Source organism: Ursus maritimus, unplaced genomic scaffold (assembly GCF_017311325.1).
Source record: "Ursus maritimus isolate PB19 unplaced genomic scaffold, ASM1731132v1 scaffold_14, whole genome shotgun sequence".
Classification (NCBI taxonomy): domain Eukaryota; kingdom Metazoa; phylum Chordata; class Mammalia; order Carnivora; family Ursidae; genus Ursus; species Ursus maritimus.
The window spans coordinates 36,276,795-36,295,688 of NW_024423786.1; the positions used below are offsets into that span (position 1 = coordinate 36,276,795).

An 18,894-nucleotide genomic window follows, 5' to 3' on the forward strand; every position below is an offset into this window, starting at 1 on the left:
GAATGAGACGCTCTTAACGAGCAGAGTGCTGGTGTTTGTTACTCCTTCATTCGCACAGCCTACTGAAAGTCCATTTTATAGGCCACAGTGACAGAATTTTGTAGAATATTGGGATCTGGATATTGTCAGAAGCTGTGTGATTGACTAAAATTAGCTTAAATCCATAATCAGCCCCTGCACTCCGCTAGTAGTACACTTGTGTGGCAACACTGCCATCTGGTGCTCAGGAGCGAGTACTGCTGTCCAGTCTTCATAATATTAAATGCCATTTCAGTTTCATAATTCACTTGCTAAAATTCCCTTGGGACTATTTCCCTAGTACGTTTTTTATACACACACACACACACATATATGTATATATACGTGGGGTTTGGTTTTTGTTTTTGTTTTTTTTGGTTCCTGGGGTTAAGAATAATACATAGGGGCGCCTGGGTGGCTCAGTTGTTTAAGTGTCTACCTTCGGCTCAGGTCATGATCTCAGGGTCCTGGGATCCAGCCCCGTGTTGGGCTCCCTGCTCAGTGGGGAGTCTTCTTCTCCCTCTCCCTCTGCCCTTCCCCGGCTCATGCTCTCTCAAATAAATAAATTCTTACAAAAGAAAAAAGAAAAAGCATACATAGCTTCTGAAGTGGCCGGTACACTGACCAGGTAGGAAATCTGAGATGGACACCATAGATCCAGACAGAAATAGGAAATTCTCTACGTGGCCAGAGCTGTAGGGTGAAGAAGGAGCAGTGTGAAGCCTGATAGAGTATACTAGAATTTTGCGGTGCAGCATACATACTGTTGCTCCCTGACTTCCGTGTCACAAGAGGAATGGTCAGACTAACACTTGATGTAAGTGAAGCATTGCAAAACATAGAATTCAGACCTGAAGGAAGAATAAAGTTCACCTTTTCTATGTATGGGGGAGATGAATCCATGAATAGATAAGGCCAACTACCAGAGCAATGTGGCCGCTTTTCTTGTCATGGGCAGAGAAGGGAGAGCGGGAGAGAGGGTCCTCTCAAATGCAGACTATAAAGCTTTTGTGTGGAGAAGCAAGCTTTGTTCACTTCCCTCTCGTGACTGATTCAGCCAAAAGTGGGTACATTTTGACCTATAGCTGCCTCTCAGTTGTTCAAGCCATGGATGTACTCTGTTTTCCAGAAGTCAGTATCACCATCCAGTTGATTAAGTAACCTAGAATATACTTACTTGACGTGTCAGTACAGGGGCATAATGGTTAAGAACGTGGACTTAGCATTAGGACTAGGTTGAGTCTGGTTCTGTTGTACTTGGGTGTCACCTACAAGATGGCAGTGATAATAGTACGGCCCTCACTAAATAATAGAGTGACGCGTGTGACATGCTTAGCACAGGGCCCCCCACGCGGTAAGTGTTCTGTCTGGCTACTCTGCTTGCCATCGTAGCTTCATTTATCCCTTCTTACGTGAGATTCCCCTGAACCCTAATGCCTTACCGCACATCCTATTCCAGAGAAAGTCCGAGAACGTTTCTGACCTAGCAGAAGCTGTAGGGAGGCCCCGTAGAGATATCTGGAAACTTTTTGCTGCTTTTGCAGTCAGGGTTCAGGGCTCTACCATATGGATTCATTTTTTAATGTGAAGTCAATTTTAAACCATTAGAAATACATTTTTTTAAGTGTAAAAACATTCCAAGTATACACACAGGTAATTTTAATTGTTCAAAAGTGAATTTGTGTTCCACAGGACAGGTCAAAATTGCTACCTGAATCATTGCCATTTTTTGAAGCCTAAGGTATATTTCATGTTGAATCTTCTCCATGTCCTGGGGTTTTTTTTTGTTTTTTGTTTTTTTGTTTTTTGAGAGAGAGAGAGAGCACGCACACATGCTTGAGCAGGGGATGGGGGGAATGAGGGGCAGGGGGAGAGGCAGAGGGAGAATCCCAGGCAGGCTCCACACTCAGCACAGAGCCTGATTCGGGGCTCTGGATCTCACTACCCCAAGTTCACAACATGAGCCAAAATCAAAAGTCAGACATTTTACCAACTGAGGTACTCAGGGACCCCCATTCTTTTCTTATAAAAATATTTGTATTCTTACCTGGGAAAGACTCAAGCTTCTGCAGAATAGCCCCAATATGGTCTGTATTTTTCAGAGTATGTCTATCTAAATGTTTTTTGTGTATATATACATCTATATGAAATAGAATGTGGTGGTAAAGAGCTACGTAATTTGTATTAACGAATAACAGTGTAGTTTTCAAGTACTTTTTTTGCCAAGCAATCTTGACCACTTTGTTCTAAACATATGTATGAAAAAGAATCAACCCAACTCAAAAATAGGCAAAGGACTTGAATAGTCATCTTCTCAGATAAGCTCTAGAAATGGCCAATGTGTTGGTGAGAACGTAGAGACACCAGAACCCTCTTGCATCACTGGTAGGAATGTGAAATGGTGCCGCAGCTTTGGAAAACGGTCTGGCAGTTCCTCAGAAAGTTAAACACGGGATTAGCATATGGCGCAGCCGTGGTATTCCTGGGTATGTACCCAGAAGAATTGAAAACGAAGACAAATACTTTTACACTAACGTTCACAGCAGCATTATGCACAGTAGCCAAAAGGTGGGAACAACCCAAGTGTCAGTCCTCAGGATAAACAAGATGTGGGGGGTGCGCATGGTGGTTTGTAGTCAGCGTTTGTAGAAGGAAGGAGCCTCTGACACCTGCTACAGCACCGGTCAACCTCCAGGACCTGATGCTGGGCGAAGGAAGCCGGTCACAGAAGGACAAGCATGATGTGACTGCACTTGCACGAGGTGCCAAGGGTAGGCAGATTCATAGGAACAGAAGTCAGATGGAGGTTACCGGGGAAGGGAAAGAACATGGTGGTTACACAGCCTTGTGAGTGTCCCGAATGCTGCTGAGTTGTACACTTCCATGTGGTTACACTGCTAAATTTTGGTACGTATTTTACCGTAACTTTTTTTTTTTTTTTAAGATTTATTTATTTGTGAGAGCGCACACACTCAAGTGGGGGAAGGGGCAGAGGGAGAGAGAGACTCTTAAGCAGACTCTCCACTGAGTGCAGAACCTGACCGAGAGCTCACGACCCTGACACCATGACCCAAGCCAAAATCAAGAGTTGGACTCTTAACTGGCTGAGCCACCTAGGCACCCCTCCCAGAACTTCTGGAAATCAGGGGGGAAAGGAATTCTGTTTGTGCTCATCAGTAGACCTTTATGATGCCAGAGATCCAGAAGTGAATAAACGTAGTGTTTGCCTGGGGAGAGGGAACCTATGCGTCCTACTCCAGTTAAGTGGCCTGGACAGAGAAGAAGTGTGTCCCAAGTGAAAATTCACTGTCTACTTTGAGTTACATTGAATGGATTTGAAATGCTAACCGTGTCTAATGACCCCTTGCATCAGGGAATGACAGGGTGATTTATAATATCTCAGTCTTGAGAGCCCATCAGGTGATACTGTGTTATTTTACATTATGGGGAGTATGATACTCGGAAGGATTTGATGAATTTTTAATATCCCAACGTATTTGATGTTCCCTAAAACATATGCAAACAGCTTTATCACGATTGCTGTTAAGACTATATGGTGTTCATATAGTGATGATAACAGATAACAGCCGACTTCCGCTTATTGAATGCCTGTTGGGCACCAGACATGTTGAGGATTTCGTTTTCACAGCAGCTTTGTGAGGTAATTGCCACAGTTGTCCCCATTTTTCAGACGAGGAAACTCAGTAGAGAGACCGTCATTTCCCCAGTTAACAGCTGGGAATTGAACCCAGGTATCTTTGATTTCAGACCCGAAGCTCTACAACTTTTTCAGAAGTAAAAACATACAAGAAATTAAACCATATACATTCTTTTGCACTTTTGTACTTCCACAGTTTATAATAGACGTTAGTGCTGCCTTGTATTTGAAGCAAGATCCTGTATCTGGAAAATCCCTTCAGGTGCTAGGAAGTGTTATGACAGGTAGTCTTACTAGTCTGACTACAGCATTGTTAATGGGGGGTCTGAATCTGCCATTTGAGAATTCCTTCACTTAAACAAAGCCTCTTGTCATATTAACTTGCCAAGATATATTACATTAATTCTCTTTATTGAATATTTTCTAAGAAGAAATAGTTTGGTTTGAACTTACAATTTTTTACACTGGAGGAGGCTTCCGCCTCTTCAGCACTGTTCCTTTGCCCCACCTGCGTTCTCCTCAGCCCCACCAGCCCCACTGGCCCTGCTCACCCATTAGGTGATGCGAGAGGGACTACGCAACGGCACCCCCTTCCATTTCCGTCCCTCACAAGCTCCCCTGCATCCCCAGTCCTGGGTGCTGGCCTTTCCCCACCCCGCCCATCCCAGCACAGTACCTGGGGCACCTGCTAAAACCCATACAGGTACCCCCCCCCCCATCCATTTTAAAAGTTCGCATGAAGCCACTTTTGCTTTTAGGGAAGATCTGTATCAGTACCTATCTTGCTGACCGAAAGAAATCCAAAGAGGATTTTTACTTTTTTTGAAAAAAGGTGAAAAGCAAAGATAGCGTTTGGCGTCTGGGTGGCAGCAGCACCCTGCACACAGAGTGGCTCACCGAGCCCCCGCCCTGGGAGCCACACTCAGCATCCCTGGCTCTGTGAGCACCTGCGCTCTGTCTCCATTTGTCCTGTGCGTCTGTTGGCAAGATGTGTCGTAAGGTGTCAGAACAGCTGAAGAGGGGGGCACCTGGGTGCTTGGTCAGTTGATTGTCCAACTCTTGGTTTCAGCTCAGGTCATGGGATCAAGCCATGTCGGCCTCCACGCTCAGCGAGGAGTCCGTTTGAGATTCTTTCCTGCTCCCTCTGCCCCTCCCCCCTGCTCGCTGTCTCTCACAAGTAAAATCTTTATAAGAACAAAGAAAAGCCAAAGAGAAGTTATTTTGGGGTCTAGGAATGCTCAAAAATTTTCCATATGAATTGATAAGAATTGCTGCTTCACTTTCTGCCATTCCGGCTTACGAACACTTCCTAGGACAGTCCACATGCAGATAGCGGGGAGATGTCCTTGTTGACCACATGGATGAAACACACATGTGCTCGAGAGCGACGGCGCTCTTTTCCCGTGGAACTGCCGTGCCGTACTGCTCTCAGGCTTGTGCTTCACGTGCGGTGTAGCTTCGGGCCTTCACAGGCCTTCTGAGGTACCGAGAGCCCTGTGTTTCCGTGAATTGTCTTTTTCTGCATAAACGTACATCTGAGCAACTAAGCAGTCCACATACTTGAGAAATAAAACCATATCTGGAGGAGCGCGTGGGTGTCTCAGTGGATTACATACCCGACTCTTGATTTCAGCTCGGATCTTGCTCTCAGGGTTGTGAGTTCAAGCCCCGCGTTGGGCTCCACTGGGCATGGAGCCTACTGAAAAACAAAATCCATACATCGAGGTTGCTTGTGTTTTCAAAGTACATCGGCTAGTCTTCCGCTAGAACATCAGCCCTGTTGGAGGTCAGACTTTGTTACTCCTACTATGTACTTTGGGCCCAGGTCAGAGCAGGCCCTGGCACCCTATGGGTCCTCAGAAAATAAAGGGTACGTGAATACAGCCATATTGCTTGAAGTGAAGAAGATACAGGAAAGCTCAGGAGTGAAAAGCATAAATGTCTCTCCTTCAGATCATTGCTATGGTATCAATAAACCAAATCACTGTAATAGGTGGAACTTCAACATATTCAGACTATGTGCTTTGCTTTTTCTTAAGGACTCTGTGATTTGGTAGTGGGAAGGAATGGCCTGCTATGTACAAAATGGTTAAATTTGTTTTCTGGAACTTAGTCCCTAAGGTGCAATGCCTAGCTTTTTATCGAGAACTGTGAAGTATGAAGATAAAGGTGGGATTGCTTACTCAGCCTTTGGTCCCTCTGTCCTCCTGAGTATTATTTCTTTACATGCATTACTGACTTAAGAGCAATTAAGCACTATTAACATTGTAATAAGATATTTGCTCCTTTACCTTATATCCATTTGCCAAGAAGAAAGGTGAATTCTGTACCGGAAGTCCCTAAAACTTGGATTTTATTGCAAATACACATTTCTGCCCACCCGCCTGGGGAGACAATTTGGCCTTAATGCCTGACACATCTTCAGTTTGTCCCCGTACCTTATTTCCAGACTCCATCCGTCCTCACTTTGGCAAACTGTTTTGGTTGATGGGAAAGAAGTTTGGTTACGCTGGTTTGCAAGAGATTGCTTTCATTGGGTGGTTTGATTTGTTTTTTCAGTCTGCTCCATCTGGACATAAACATCTGACGGTGGAAGAATTATTTGGAACCTCTTTGCCAAAGGAACAGCCAGTGGTTGTGGGTCTCGATTCGGAAGAGGTGGAGAAGCCGCCAGGAGATGTCTCCCAGAAAGAGTCCAGCTCATTCCTACCATTTTCCTTCGAGCAGTCAGGAGGAGCCCCTCAGTCGGAAAACCTGGGTGTCCATCCTGCTGCCCACCACTCGGTCCCACCTGAAGTCCCCACCCCGGTGCTGATCACTCCTGCCTCCATCACACAGTCCAGTGACAAACAGGCCCCAAGCTATGCCATCCCATTGCGTCCTGTGCTCAGTCCCACTCTACCAGCAGAAGCTCCTACGGCACAGGTTCCCCCCAGCTTACCCCGAAACACCACCATGATGCAGGCGGTGAAGACCACGCCGAGACAGAGGTCTCCACTCCTGGGCCAGCCAGTCCCTGAGCTGAGCCACGCCAACCTGACTGCCACCCAGAGCCCCTTCAGGGCCCCCCTGAGCGTGACAAACACAGCTGGTACATCCCTCCCGAGCGTGGATCTTCTCCAGAAACTCAGGTTGACCCCACAGCATGACCAAATACAGACGCAGTCACTTGGGAAAGGTGCCATGGCACCTAGCTTTTCCCCAGCAGCTGGCCAGCTGGCCACACCTGAGAGCTTCATAGAGCCTCCCTCTAAGACCGCAGCGGCTCGAGCCTCAGCATCCCTGAGCAACATGGTGCTTGCTCCCCTTCAGGTACTGGCAGGAGGCTGGGTGGCTCTAACTGGGTGGGGTGAATCCTCAGAGGCCTTGATGGGGACTGCCATGAGGCAGTGCCTTCAGAAAGACCGTTAGGTACATCGGGGCCAGAACACGGGAGGTAAGAAGCCCTGTAGTGAATAGCCAGATCATTGGTACATGGTAGTGTGACTCAGTTCCACTGCCCCAGATAATCTTAACTGATACAAGCCAAGAAATGATACCAGTATTTTCCTATCAGGGCATGCATTGTAGGGGTTTTTGTTTCTGCCTGACAAGTCCAGGAGTCCGCATTTGACTTGGGACCATGGATCCAGATTACCCCCAGCTTTGTCCCATCCCCAGCTCCCTTGGTACTCACTGAGTGCCCACCTGGGGCCAGGCACACTTGGGGTGCCATAACAGCATCCCAGATTTGAGATGCAGGGTCAAGTAAAGCTTCCTACTGAAGCTCTTGTTCATCTGTGGTCTGAAGGCTCAGCAGAAGTTAGCCAGATCTTTCCTAGAGATAGAGGAAAGTGTTTGAGACAAGGAAAGTAGTGCGTGCAGAGGCCTGGAGATGAGCGCCATTTGTGAACGTGAAGACCTGTAGTGTGGCTGGATCTCCTGTGGAAGGAGCTTGGAGGCGATGGTACTGGCCAACGAACAGGGCTTTGGAAACGATGTGAAGGAGTCTGAGACTTGTTCTCAGAGCCCGGTTGGGGGGGCGGGGGGTGGGGTTCTTCAAGGGCTTCGGGCAGAGGTGGTGAGCAGGGCAAGGAGAAGACAGAAGCAGGACCCCTCAGGAAGGAGGCCAGGCGCTTACCCAGTCTTGAGCTGGTGGGGGCCTGACTTTGGGAGTATGGACAAGTGGGTTTGTTAACAAATGAGAGCAGTGGGACCTGCTAGTCAGTTGGGGGTGAGGTGTGAAGAAGAGGCTTGTCCCTCAGTGATGGATAAGGCTGGCGAGTTTACAGATGAGAGAGTCAGCTCCCATTGTAGTGAGTGTGCAAGATGCACAGCTGATCACAGCAACAGTGTTGTTTGCCTTCCAGGATTTCAGCCCCGTGCCCTTTAAGAATCATCTGCAATCTTAACATTTCACCAAATAATATTGGACAGAAGAGTCCATCATAATAATTGTATGTGATTTCATAGTTAATGGACAGTTTTGTTCCACTCCTTTACAATCCTGTACAGAAAGACAGGAAGCTTAGTATTCTGGTTATATCTTGAAATTGTCATTTGGGGCCATTCTGTTGAGGTTCTGTGCAGTATAAGGAGAGAGCATGTTCTAAGAGATGAGTGTCACCCCCGTGAAATGGCAGTCTGAACTGCCCCAGCGCCCGCCCCTGCTCTCCACCGTGCCTCCTCGCAGGGGACGTGTACGTACGTGTGCATTTTCATTTACGGTTCATTGCCTTTAGGATCTGGGGCTTCACTGAATTTTACGTGTAATGTATTTGCTCTACAATAAGAAGTTCTTTGTGTCCCAATGAATAAGGACAAAATTTAGCATGTGGAGGTGTGACTCTAGATGAAGACTGTTTAGTGCCACCTTCCGGAGTTCACACCACCTTATCAGGGTCTCGTGCCGCCAGCATATGGCACCTCTACAGATTCAGCAGCAAAACTGCATGGGCTGTCCCCGCTCTTTCCTTAGACATGCCTCGAAGGTTCTGCACACAGCCCTGTTCTTGGGGAGACTGAGGGGGTTGGAGGCTGTCCCAGGGCCCTCTCCCTGCAGTTGAGACAGAACTAGTTAATGTCTGAACTGTTCCTTACTGCTAAACTGGCTTTATCCCCAGTAGCTGGGAAATCTTCATTGCAACTCGCTAGGTCTCTGTTCATCTTTTCTTTTTAAACATTGCAGCCTATGCAGCAAAACCAGGATCCTGAAGTCTTTGCCCAGCCTAAGGTGTTACCCAGTGCCATCCCGGTAAGGACTCCCTTTTTCTGAAGAACACATTCTCTTCAAGTTCTTCTGCTGGGTGTGAAGTAAAACATTGTTGACTGAGTGGAAAGTTGGAGCTCTCAAGCCCAGAGCCGTCTCAGGTGCCCCTCCTAGGCCAGGCTGCCCTGTTCCACCGACAGAGCTCATGGCTCTGGCCCCTGTGGGCTTCCGGTCATCCTCTCTGGAACAGTGCCTTCCCTGACCACACTGAGGGCTGGGTGCTCGCACAGTGTTTGTCACCTGAGAGCGTGTCAGCCTGGTTTCCGTGCGGAGGAAATACTCTTTGCCCTGCAAGAGCTGTGAGGCCTGGTCGAGAGTCACTGTGGTGCTCGTGCTCCCAGGCCTGCGCGCTCTGCCCCTTGCTTGTTCTCCCTGGCCTCACTTTTTAAAAGTTGTCCCCACCTTCCATTTCCTACCAGCCTTGAAGTGCACACTTACTGAGCCTTTGTGCCTCTCCTCGAGCCTCAGAACTGCAGCCACAGCCAGCTCGTGCCTGGTGGTGGTAACGGGTCTCCCTGTAGTGCGGCCTGCCCGTAGGGATCAGCAGGCGTACTCAGCCTGCTGCGGGGCCAGCACCAAAAACAGACCGGAAAGCTCAGACCCCAGAAGCCACACTGTTAACACCGTGGCTGTTTGTAAATGAAGAGGGTGACAGGAGAAGGAGAAATCGAGATGTCTGTTGATATATCCAATGTGGGAATTATTAAAAATGCTGATTATTTCTGGTTTAGTATATTCTGATGGTTAGCCATTATTAGCGTAGAAGCATATCTAAATGGGGGAAGGAGGTAGATGTCAGTTCTGTTTGTAAGAAGTTGTGTCTTTGATAGCTGTAGTGGTAGAGTAAGTATATTGAACACTATAAAAGAAACTAAGGCTTCATGTAACTGGATTTTTTTATTCTTTTTTTCTTTAAGATTTTATTTATTAGAGAGCGGGGGTGGGGGCAGAGGGAGAGGGGGAGAGAGACTCTCAAGCAGACTCTGTGCTGAGCATGGAGCCTGAGGCAGGGTTCAAGCTCATGACCCCAAGATCATGACCTGTGCCAAAACCAAGAGATGGATGCTCAAAGGACTGAGCCACTCAGGCGCCCCTTCTCTCTCCTTTTTTTTTTTTTTTTAAAGTAAAATGTCATCCACATGAAATACTTACAATAAAATGCAGGTGTTTTAGGAGTTGTAACATACATAACATCCCGTGGGTAACAGTCAAGATATGTAACATTTCCATCACCTCAGAAAGTTCCCTCATGCCCTCTTGCAGTCATTTCCCTGCTCCCCATATAAAACTTTACATTTTTAATTTATCATAGGATCGTTCTTATTGTGCATACCCTGCTGGGACCATATTTCCTTTCTGTGATGATCAGAGTTGGCTTCCCAATAAACGGGCCCTATATCCTTTAGCTAACAAGCTTCATTCATGACCATTGTCCCCCTGCAGGTCGCAGGCCCCACGCTGGTTACTGCAACAACCATGGCAGTGTCTTCAGTCCTGTTGTCCCCGAGCGTTTTCCAGCAGACAGTTGCAAGGTCTGCAGACCTCGAGAGGAAAGCAAGCGCCTCTCCGCTGACTGTTGGAACATCAGAAAATCAGAGAAAGCCTTCCATTATTCTCAGCAAGTCGCAGCTCCAGGATACATTAATACATCTAATAAAGGTATACAGGTCATCCCAGCAGTAGAGTCTGTAAACTTCTCTTCTTTAATTTTAAAGAACGTCTGAGTTCTTAGAAAATTGTTCAGAAAGTAAATTCAAGACTAGCTGGGACTAATGTTTCTCCCTTTCTGAGCATACACTCCCCGTGGAAAAGTATCTGAGTGAATTCCAAAATATTGATTGTAGTTGTCTCTGGGTGGTGGGATTCTTTGGGTAATTAGTTATACAGATCATTTATATAGCTTTTTTCCTAAGCTTTCATCAAGGAAGTAAGTTCTACTGAGGTAAACGAAACATTACCATCTCTTCCAGAATGATTCCAGCTTCCTCAGTACACTTCACGAAGTCTACCTGCAGGTTCTGACCAAGAACAAAGACAACCACAACTTATGACTGGAGCAGAATAAATCCGAAGGCAGAATGTCGACCTCAGAAACAAATAGGCCTCGTCATGGAAACTTCTAAACAGAACACTGAGTTTTGAGAATCCTGAAATTGAGCCTATGAGAAAGAGACTCATTCTTTAAGAATGTTTTCCAAGTGACATTCTCAGTGATAATGGAGGTTTCACTGTGAAGCATCACCAGCAGACCTTTGTTTTGACAAAAAAAAAAAAACAAAAACCAACAACAACCATTGTGTTAAGTTGTGTGGGTGTTTTCATCAGCTCTAAGAAAGGATGTGAAATAAGGAATCTGGTTTTCAGTTGCTTTCACACTCAAGGTCTTAGGGAGGAGGAGTCAACAGCCTTGCAGCAGAGTTCAGCCCAGCCCGCGCCCCTTCCCCTGCTGCTCCTCCTAGAAATTTGAGCCTTAGGCTTATGGTCAAGTTCTGAACAGAGCAGAACTCAGCTCTGTGCAAAGTACCTTTGAGTTTTAAGGATCAGAGTTTAAGTTGGCAAATTAGGACTGGTTTGTTCAAGCGAAGTACATTTTTATGAATGCCCCATTTGGGCCTTAAAAGTTCTGAAATTTCTCAGTTGTGTTTTGTTCGTAAGTGTCCCCAGAGCGGCCATGCAGCAGGCTCCCAGGGCAGAGATACCATGTGACTAGGGCCACACCAGGCTCTGTGATGGTATGGGAGTGGCATGTCACACCTTTGAAGCAAAGGCTGGGGCTGGTAAAGACTGAATTCGATCAGAAACCTTCACTGTAAGTTAAACTCTTGAGTGGTTTTGAAAATGTTAAGTTTTGTGTGAAGTGTAGCCTTATTTTCCTTTTCTGTCTAAACACAGAAGTCCTTGTTGATTGTTTTCCTTAACACTTTGACAAAAGGACCAGTGGACCAATCTAACAAAGCCATTCTGGTTCCATTCCTCGAGTCTACTGAGAGTAGTTTTAAAGCTATGCAGAAAAGGGAGCTGTTATTCACACTGCCCTTACTTTAATATAGAATATGGAGTTAAAAACAAAGTGTGAAATTCAGAACTTTACCAATATACTATTCCTAGGCTGTGAGTACTTTCGCAGCCCAAAGTGTGAAAATATGTAAAGATGCTTTGTTATGCTGCTATTGACCTGCCATGATTTATATTTATTCTTTTATGGCATGTAATGGTGATTAGTAATATTTTAATGTAGATTTTGATTTATTTCGGCAATAGTAATTTTAAGATACTCTTTGAATGAAAGTGTCTTTGTTTCTATGATACAGATCATTTTGTAGTATTTAACCAATTAAGATGCACTGCTTACTTTTCTGAGCACTATTTAATGATGGGGTAAAAACCCAGTTGGCTCAACCAGCTAGCATAAGGATTAGCTGTGAATAATGCTGATGGATGTGGTGGTTCCTCGGGAACAATCATTTAAGCTTTAATGGTAACTCAATCATAAATCCGTAGATTTTTTTTTTTCCTAGCTGAGATTTTAGAAAATTACTTGTGAATTACATGCTTGTTTTAGTTTGGTCTTAGTTTTTTTAGCATAACGAATACTTTGATTGGCTTTCGTTAATCTAAACATGCTTCCTGGGCAGTTTTCTGCTTATCAATGTAGTGTCTTGCTGTCTACGTAGTTATTTGTGAATTGTGCAGAAGTCAGGGAAGCTTATAAGTTCTCATACTTGATGGAAAAGAGTTTGTTTTCAAAGGTAGTGTGTAAATCCAGCAACCAAAAATGAATTGCTCGTACATCACCCAGGAAGGAGAATGTCGAAGTAAGATCCAGAGTGTTGCTTACACCAGGAGATGGTGTCGGGGGAGCGACGTGACTGTTCTCAGAAAACAGGTTTGCTCGCACCCCCAGTGTGGTTTCGGTGGGCTTTGGTACATGGAAGAGTCAAGGGATTCTTGTTGTAATAGACATTTGACTTGAAATGATTTGAGTATGTGTAATATTATGAAAGAGTTAAGAGAGAATATCCTAAAGAGGGTCGGTAATCAAATCTGTTAATTTTCACCATTTCATCCAAGGAAAGAATATGATAGACAGGAAAGAGAATCTATGATAAGTTTTCCTTAGTGGGAAAATAAACTTTGAAGTGCCCAAGTCATGGAGACTTGGAAAGGGTCAACCTCTTTCAACTCCCAGATTTATGTATTCAAAGGATTTACTTAAAATTCAGAAGCCAGAAGTTCGTCATGATTACCAGGAGGTTCGGGCCAGAATGAGTCCCTGAAAAGTCAGGCCAAGCCTGACTCGTCGCGGTCGGATGACCCTGGCCCGAAAGTCACAGTTCAGTTGCCTTATTCCTCGGTCAGAGTTCCTATCCAGAACCTCACGCTAGCTTAGGTTGCATGTGTCCATAGCCGCCGTGACTTTACTGGAACCTTTGTTTCAAACCTTAGTTGAATCAAAGTGGACACCAAAACACAGATGCTTCTTGCTAGGTTTTGCAGTTAGACCCCCATGTCTGTCCGTGTACCCCACCCCCACCCCAGTGGGTGGCCCTGCTCTTTTGTTGTAGTTAAGTGTCATGTCTCCGGGTAGACTCCTGCACCAGGATCCCAAACAGCCTTGTGCGTGCGCGGCACAGCTCCTCAAGCGCGCATCCTTCCAGAGGTGTGCCAGGTGGGACTTCGAATACTAAGTTTTCAAGTGACTGTCCGTGTTAGAAGAAGCATTTCATACCGTGTGCATGGGAGTGTCCTCAGCTCACCTTGCAAGCCTTTGGGGTGGCCATCACAGAGTGGTGGTTTGCGAAGAGCCCAAATTCACGGATCCTCTGCTTAAGGCCGCACGGGCCTTGTTTAGAATGTGTCTGGCCCAATTTTGCATGTCAAGCATCTGTTCTTTTTCTGCCTAGGTTTCCTTGTAAAAATTATAAACCCTATCGAATCCTGTACTAGGTAGTATGTTTAAACCATGCAGCTTTATTACTCTCCCCACCCCACCCCCAAGAATGTAGTTTGAAGTTTTCTCATTTGGGTAGTAGAGGCCATAACTGCCATTGTATTACTAATAATGCAACATGAAATTGAAGGTGCCTAACTGCTTAAAAAACAAAATCAGCCATCACACAGTAACTGGGCAAAACGTAGAAACAGAGGAGTGAGAGGGGCACAGGCACAAGTGGGCCCAGTCCACAGGAGTGAGGACAAGGATCCCAGGGACGTGTGTCCTGCCTTCTTGCTGCATATTTGCTGCTGAGCACATGTTTCGTTGTCACCTATCTTTGGTTTTCTTCGGTTGTGTTCAAAGTACCTTCTGGAACCAATAGTGCCCTGCGTTTTCAGGTTGTATAAAATGTTAAGATCTAAATCAAGTAAAGCAACTTACACTGGGCTTTTTAAAAGCTGTGTTTGAGAACATTTCCCTGAGTGGGCCGGGGCCTCAAGGAGCCTGTTTTCCAGCAAATTCAGCAGGAGAGAGGTGTGCAATGTTTCATTCGGTTTTCTATTTGACATCTTCATTTGAAATGCTAAGATGCCATATCATTCACTTTGAATGGGGAAAACACAAAATTGTGTTTCCCTTTTATCTGTGTGATTCCTTAAGACACGTGTTTTTAAAATATGTGTTCTCAGTGGTTTTTTATTCTGTATTACTGCTTTGGTCATGTGGCTCTCATGACTTTCCGTGCACCGGATTCTCAGTTCCCTGAAGTGTGGGGCTGAGCAGCTCTGGGTTTACAGCAAGATTTTCGTTCCATGAGCGCAGTACTGCGTCATTAACATTTTTAATGGTATGGATTTTGTACCATCTGTGTATGTTTGCAAATATTAAGTTATTACATGTTTTCAAATGAGCATTTTTCATCCTAAATTTTATATGTTTGCAAATATATTTTTTTAATAAAAGTTCAAAACCCAGTTTTAGCACCTACTAAATTTTAATTGTGTTTTTATTTAATTTAGAGAAATGGAACTTCTAAATGCGTTGCTACCCTTTGCCAGAACCTCCCGCTGATGAGGTGCGGTGAGGTGAGAGAACAAAGCTGCGGGAGAAGGCCGGTGTCTGCCCGTTTCCAGCCAGGGCCCAGCCACCTATGCCGCAGGCCACACGGATTCCCCGGCCCGAGGCCCCTGAGGGCCTGGCATCTGTGAGCGGCTGAGCACTTCCTTCCCTGGGAGCTAAACATCAAGTGTGTAACTGCTGCGAGTGGACAACTAAAGAGCTTCATCGACTCTTCTGTGGTTTACCCAGACAGGGTGCACTTCTAATCCCAGCCAAAAACACTGTTCTGTAGGAGACTGTACAGTCGGGGCCAGTTCCCACAGTTTGTCAATTCATGCATATCGGGCTATCACGTGCCAGGCATCTAGGATGACAAGGAAGAAAAGAAAGCGGGAGGAAACGAAAATCTGATCATTATGGGAAATAGAGAAAAGTTTCAAGGGGAAAAAAACGGTTAATCATCTCTCTCCCTAACAACTGTTGACATGTTAGTAATCCAAACAATTCTCCATAAAATGTTTGTTACACCTGCCTGCTTTCTCAGGGCAGAGCTTAAGCTAAAACCCACGCTTCAGGACCGTCATCATGATAGCTGCGTGCTCATTCAATACTTGAAGGGTGGTCGTCCCATTATTTTCTTGATCTTCGCAGCAAGCCATTTTAGGGAGAAGGAAACTGAGGCCGAGAGTGTCTGAGGTATGTGCCAAAGGTTGCTTCTGAAGCCAGCGCGGGGTCACAGACCTGAAACCAACAGGCCAGAGAGCTGGTCTAGAATTCCTTTCTTGGCTCTGCTGTCTCCATGATGGATGATCCTGGATTGCTTTTTTGTAGTTTCTTAGGTTACCACCGCTTATTAAAAGCTAGGGGTGTCTGCTCACCTACTGGTTTGCATGTGTCGGCACCCAGGAAACCAGGTAACTGGATTCATTGGAATTTCATGGAAAACGAAGGTCAGTGGGTCATGAGTAAGCTGTGGCAGATGGGATTTAGGTTTCTCCGCTGTCTCTAACGACTATTTCACTCGCTGTGTATGGATCCTGGTTCGTAGATAAAAACCTGATCTTCGAGAAAAGTTGTGTGATCAGTCTCCTGAGGCTTCCAGCAAGCAGTGTTTGTCTCAGAGAGCTCTCGGGAGCCAGCCCGTGGAGAAGAAGCTAGAAATCCAGCAGCCATGTTGTGCCTCGAGGGAGGCCCACCTTTCCACGAAGCCACGTCCTTGGAAGGCGGAAGGGAAGGCCCGCGAGAGACTCGCTGAAGGCCTGACACTCACCCTCCATGTCCGCCTTTCAGACAGCACCTCCCGGCCTATCTGTGACAGGCTACGTGACGAGGCCTGGCGGGTTCCAAGATCCTCCACCTCTTCGAGCGGGCGAGACGCAGCGAGGCGAGGGGACAGCTGCCAGGCTCCCGCAGCCCGGCCCGTGGCGGACTGTGCCGGCCACACAGCAGGCCGCAAGCCCCCGCGGCTCCCCTGGCTTCACAGGCCACAGGAGCTGCCAGCTCCATGTCCGAGGGCTCTTGTGACGGTGGAGTGGCCTCAAAGGAGCCGAGGCAGAGTCGGTGTGACAGGCCTCATGAGCGACCGGCATCTCTCTGTCCCGGACATGTGTCCGGTGCTGGCGGCTCTGTCCACACGCTCACGTGAGCCCCCCACAGCCCCGGAGCGGTGACTCCGGTACACTCCCTGTCACCCGGGCAGGGGGTGTGGTGACACGTCAGTCCGTCCATGGCTCCGAAACAGGCCCCAGGAGGCAGGCGCAGGAGGCAGGAACGGTTTCCCACCCGGTCTCTGCCACTCCCGAACAAGGAGTCGGGCGCTGCTGGGGCTGCCAACGCACCCCCTGCGCTGCGAAGCCGCGGAGTGTCGGAAACAGAACCTGTACCCGGCCCCATCTTGACAGCCAAGCCCCGCGCTGTCTTCGTGTCTCTGAGGTGTCCCTGCCCCAGAGACGGCCCCCCGCCCAGACCTCTCACAGGCTGGGCTCTCCCCCTGCATGGAGCGGGCTGACAGCCTCCCCGACCTGCTGACCCTGACTCTCCTGGGAGACCTCCAGGCTGAGGCCGGACCCCCGCCCGACAGCGGGCCCCCTGGATGGGGACGGGGAGGCTACCGATGAATGGAGTGCGGACAGTCGCCCCCCTCTAATGTGTGCCCGCACCAGGGGCTCCACCCCAGCAGGCACCTCGCCCCCTTTTTCAACAAATACTTTGTAACTCCTCCTTGCCTATCCCGACCTGGAATTCACGGAGAACGTAACCTCCGCCTGCACACACATTTTTTTTAAATATCCTAATTGTGATATAAAGGAGAAATCTAAATTTGCAATGAAATGCTCCCTACTAAATATGTAAATGTCTGGGGACAACGACGCAAATTCTCAAAATCTGTAGAGAGGCCCCGGCTTGCCTCCGACGCCTCTCCCCACCCCGCTCTGAAAGAAGGCTGCTCTCCCGCAGAGGGCCCATGCAGGGCCCGGCGCGCCCGGGAGCCAGCCTCCGCCAGCCCTCCATCACCCGCAGTGCCCTGACTCACTGTGCTTCTGCCCCGAAGGAAAGCGGAGAGCCGCTTCCGTTCCAGCCCGAGAGAGCGAGGTCAGTCGTTAGCACCCCCCACCCCGCGCGCCGAGGACTCCGGAGTCCCTAAATGACGGCCCGGCGCGATGGCAAGTGCTCTCTTGATCACGCAGCATCTCCCCAGGCTGTGTCAGGGACGGGGCCAGGGAAGCGCGACGGAGAGGTGGGAGGAGAGACACAGACACTACTCGCCTCTCATTAGTCCTCATCTGGCCCTTGGGGGCGGGGGGGGGGCATTGCTTCCGGATCCCGGGCGCCATGCTTGACACCACGTGTGCGCACGCGAGCGTCGGCGCGCACACCCGCGCCCAGCTCCCCGGGAGCCGGGACTGCTCGAGTCTCCCTGTGCCGCCAGCACGGCCCGCGGTAGAGGTGCGTGTCCTGCTCTGTGGGATAAAGTGCACTGTACCCTCAGGACCACCTGGGAGATACAGGTTGTTACCTCATTTGTCAGAATGACGGACCCGGTGATTGAGTAATGTGCCTCAGGGAATCCGCCCAAGTTCACCCAGATAGAGGGCCGGAGAAGCAAGAGCTGACCTGGGCTCGTTCATGCCCCCTCCCTCTGGGTTTGAGGTTTGTGGGGAGAGCCTGTAGGTTCCTGGAGCATTTTGAAGGGCATTTTGAAAATGACAGTAGCATTGCTCCCTCTGGTGGGGCCATTAATCGGTTAAAGGACTGCTTCACCTATGGTGATTATTGCCAATTACCCTCACAGATGTGGCTCTCACAGGGCCTTCTCAGCCCTAGGCCCCGAAGGGGACAGGGGAAGCTCAGGGGCATCTTGGGACAGTGCCTGAGCAGGGAAACTGAGGCCCATGGCAGGAGGTGGGTGTAGACCCATCCTGCTTCTCCCCTTCACAGCCATTGCTGCTTTCCAGTTCAGTGTTTTAGAATTTGAAATGGGTTTATTGTGAGGAAGGAAGGAAGGAAGGAAGGAAGGAAGGAAGGAAGGAAGGAAGGAAAAGAGACAGAGAGAAGGAAAGAAGGAAAGGAGAAAAGAAAAGAAAAGAAAAGAAAAGAAAAGAAAAGAAAAGAAAAAAGAAAGAAAAGAAGCCCAAAATGGAGTTACTAAGCCCCAGTCAGCAAACCAGGACTTAGTACCTAACCCACTTGCAGATTTAGCCCCTCCCAGGAGGCGAATTTTAAACCAATCAGTCTGGAATTTCCTGATCAAGACTAGTAAAGTAATCTTCAGGAGAGACCCCTGCCCTTCCCCAGAGGAAGGTGACCTTGCCTGAAATAATCCTTTGTTTTGTTTGTGACCTTCTTGTCCCTGCTTGTTTCTGCCTATAAAAGCCTTCCACTTTGAACAGCTCCTCAGAGCTCCTTCTTGCTAGATGGGACGCTTCCCCATTCATTACTCATTGAGTAAAGCCAATTAGGTCTGCAAATGTACTC

At 47.7% G+C, this 18,894-nt stretch overlaps 1 protein-coding gene across 3 annotated transcripts in view; it reads left to right on the forward strand.

The window, feature by feature from the left end:
• The window catches only part of DCP1A (decapping mRNA 1A), a 55,184-nt gene extending 40,337 nt beyond the window's left edge, over nucleotides 1–14,847 (forward strand). For all 3 annotated transcript variants that reach the window (XM_008703660.2, XM_008703661.2, XM_040628684.1), the window contains 4 exons: nucleotides 6,236–6,988; nucleotides 8,844–8,909; nucleotides 10,368–10,583; nucleotides 10,895–14,847. In XM_008703660.2, the coding sequence (XP_008701882.2) occupies nucleotides 6,236–6,988; nucleotides 8,844–8,909; nucleotides 10,368–10,583; nucleotides 10,895–10,975 (1,116 nt within the window). In that variant the 3' untranslated portion in view covers nucleotides 10,976–14,847. The remainder of the gene's footprint in view (nucleotides 1–6,235; nucleotides 6,989–8,843; nucleotides 8,910–10,367; nucleotides 10,584–10,894) is intronic.
• The last annotated feature ends 4,047 nt before the right edge of the window (nucleotides 14,848–18,894 follow it).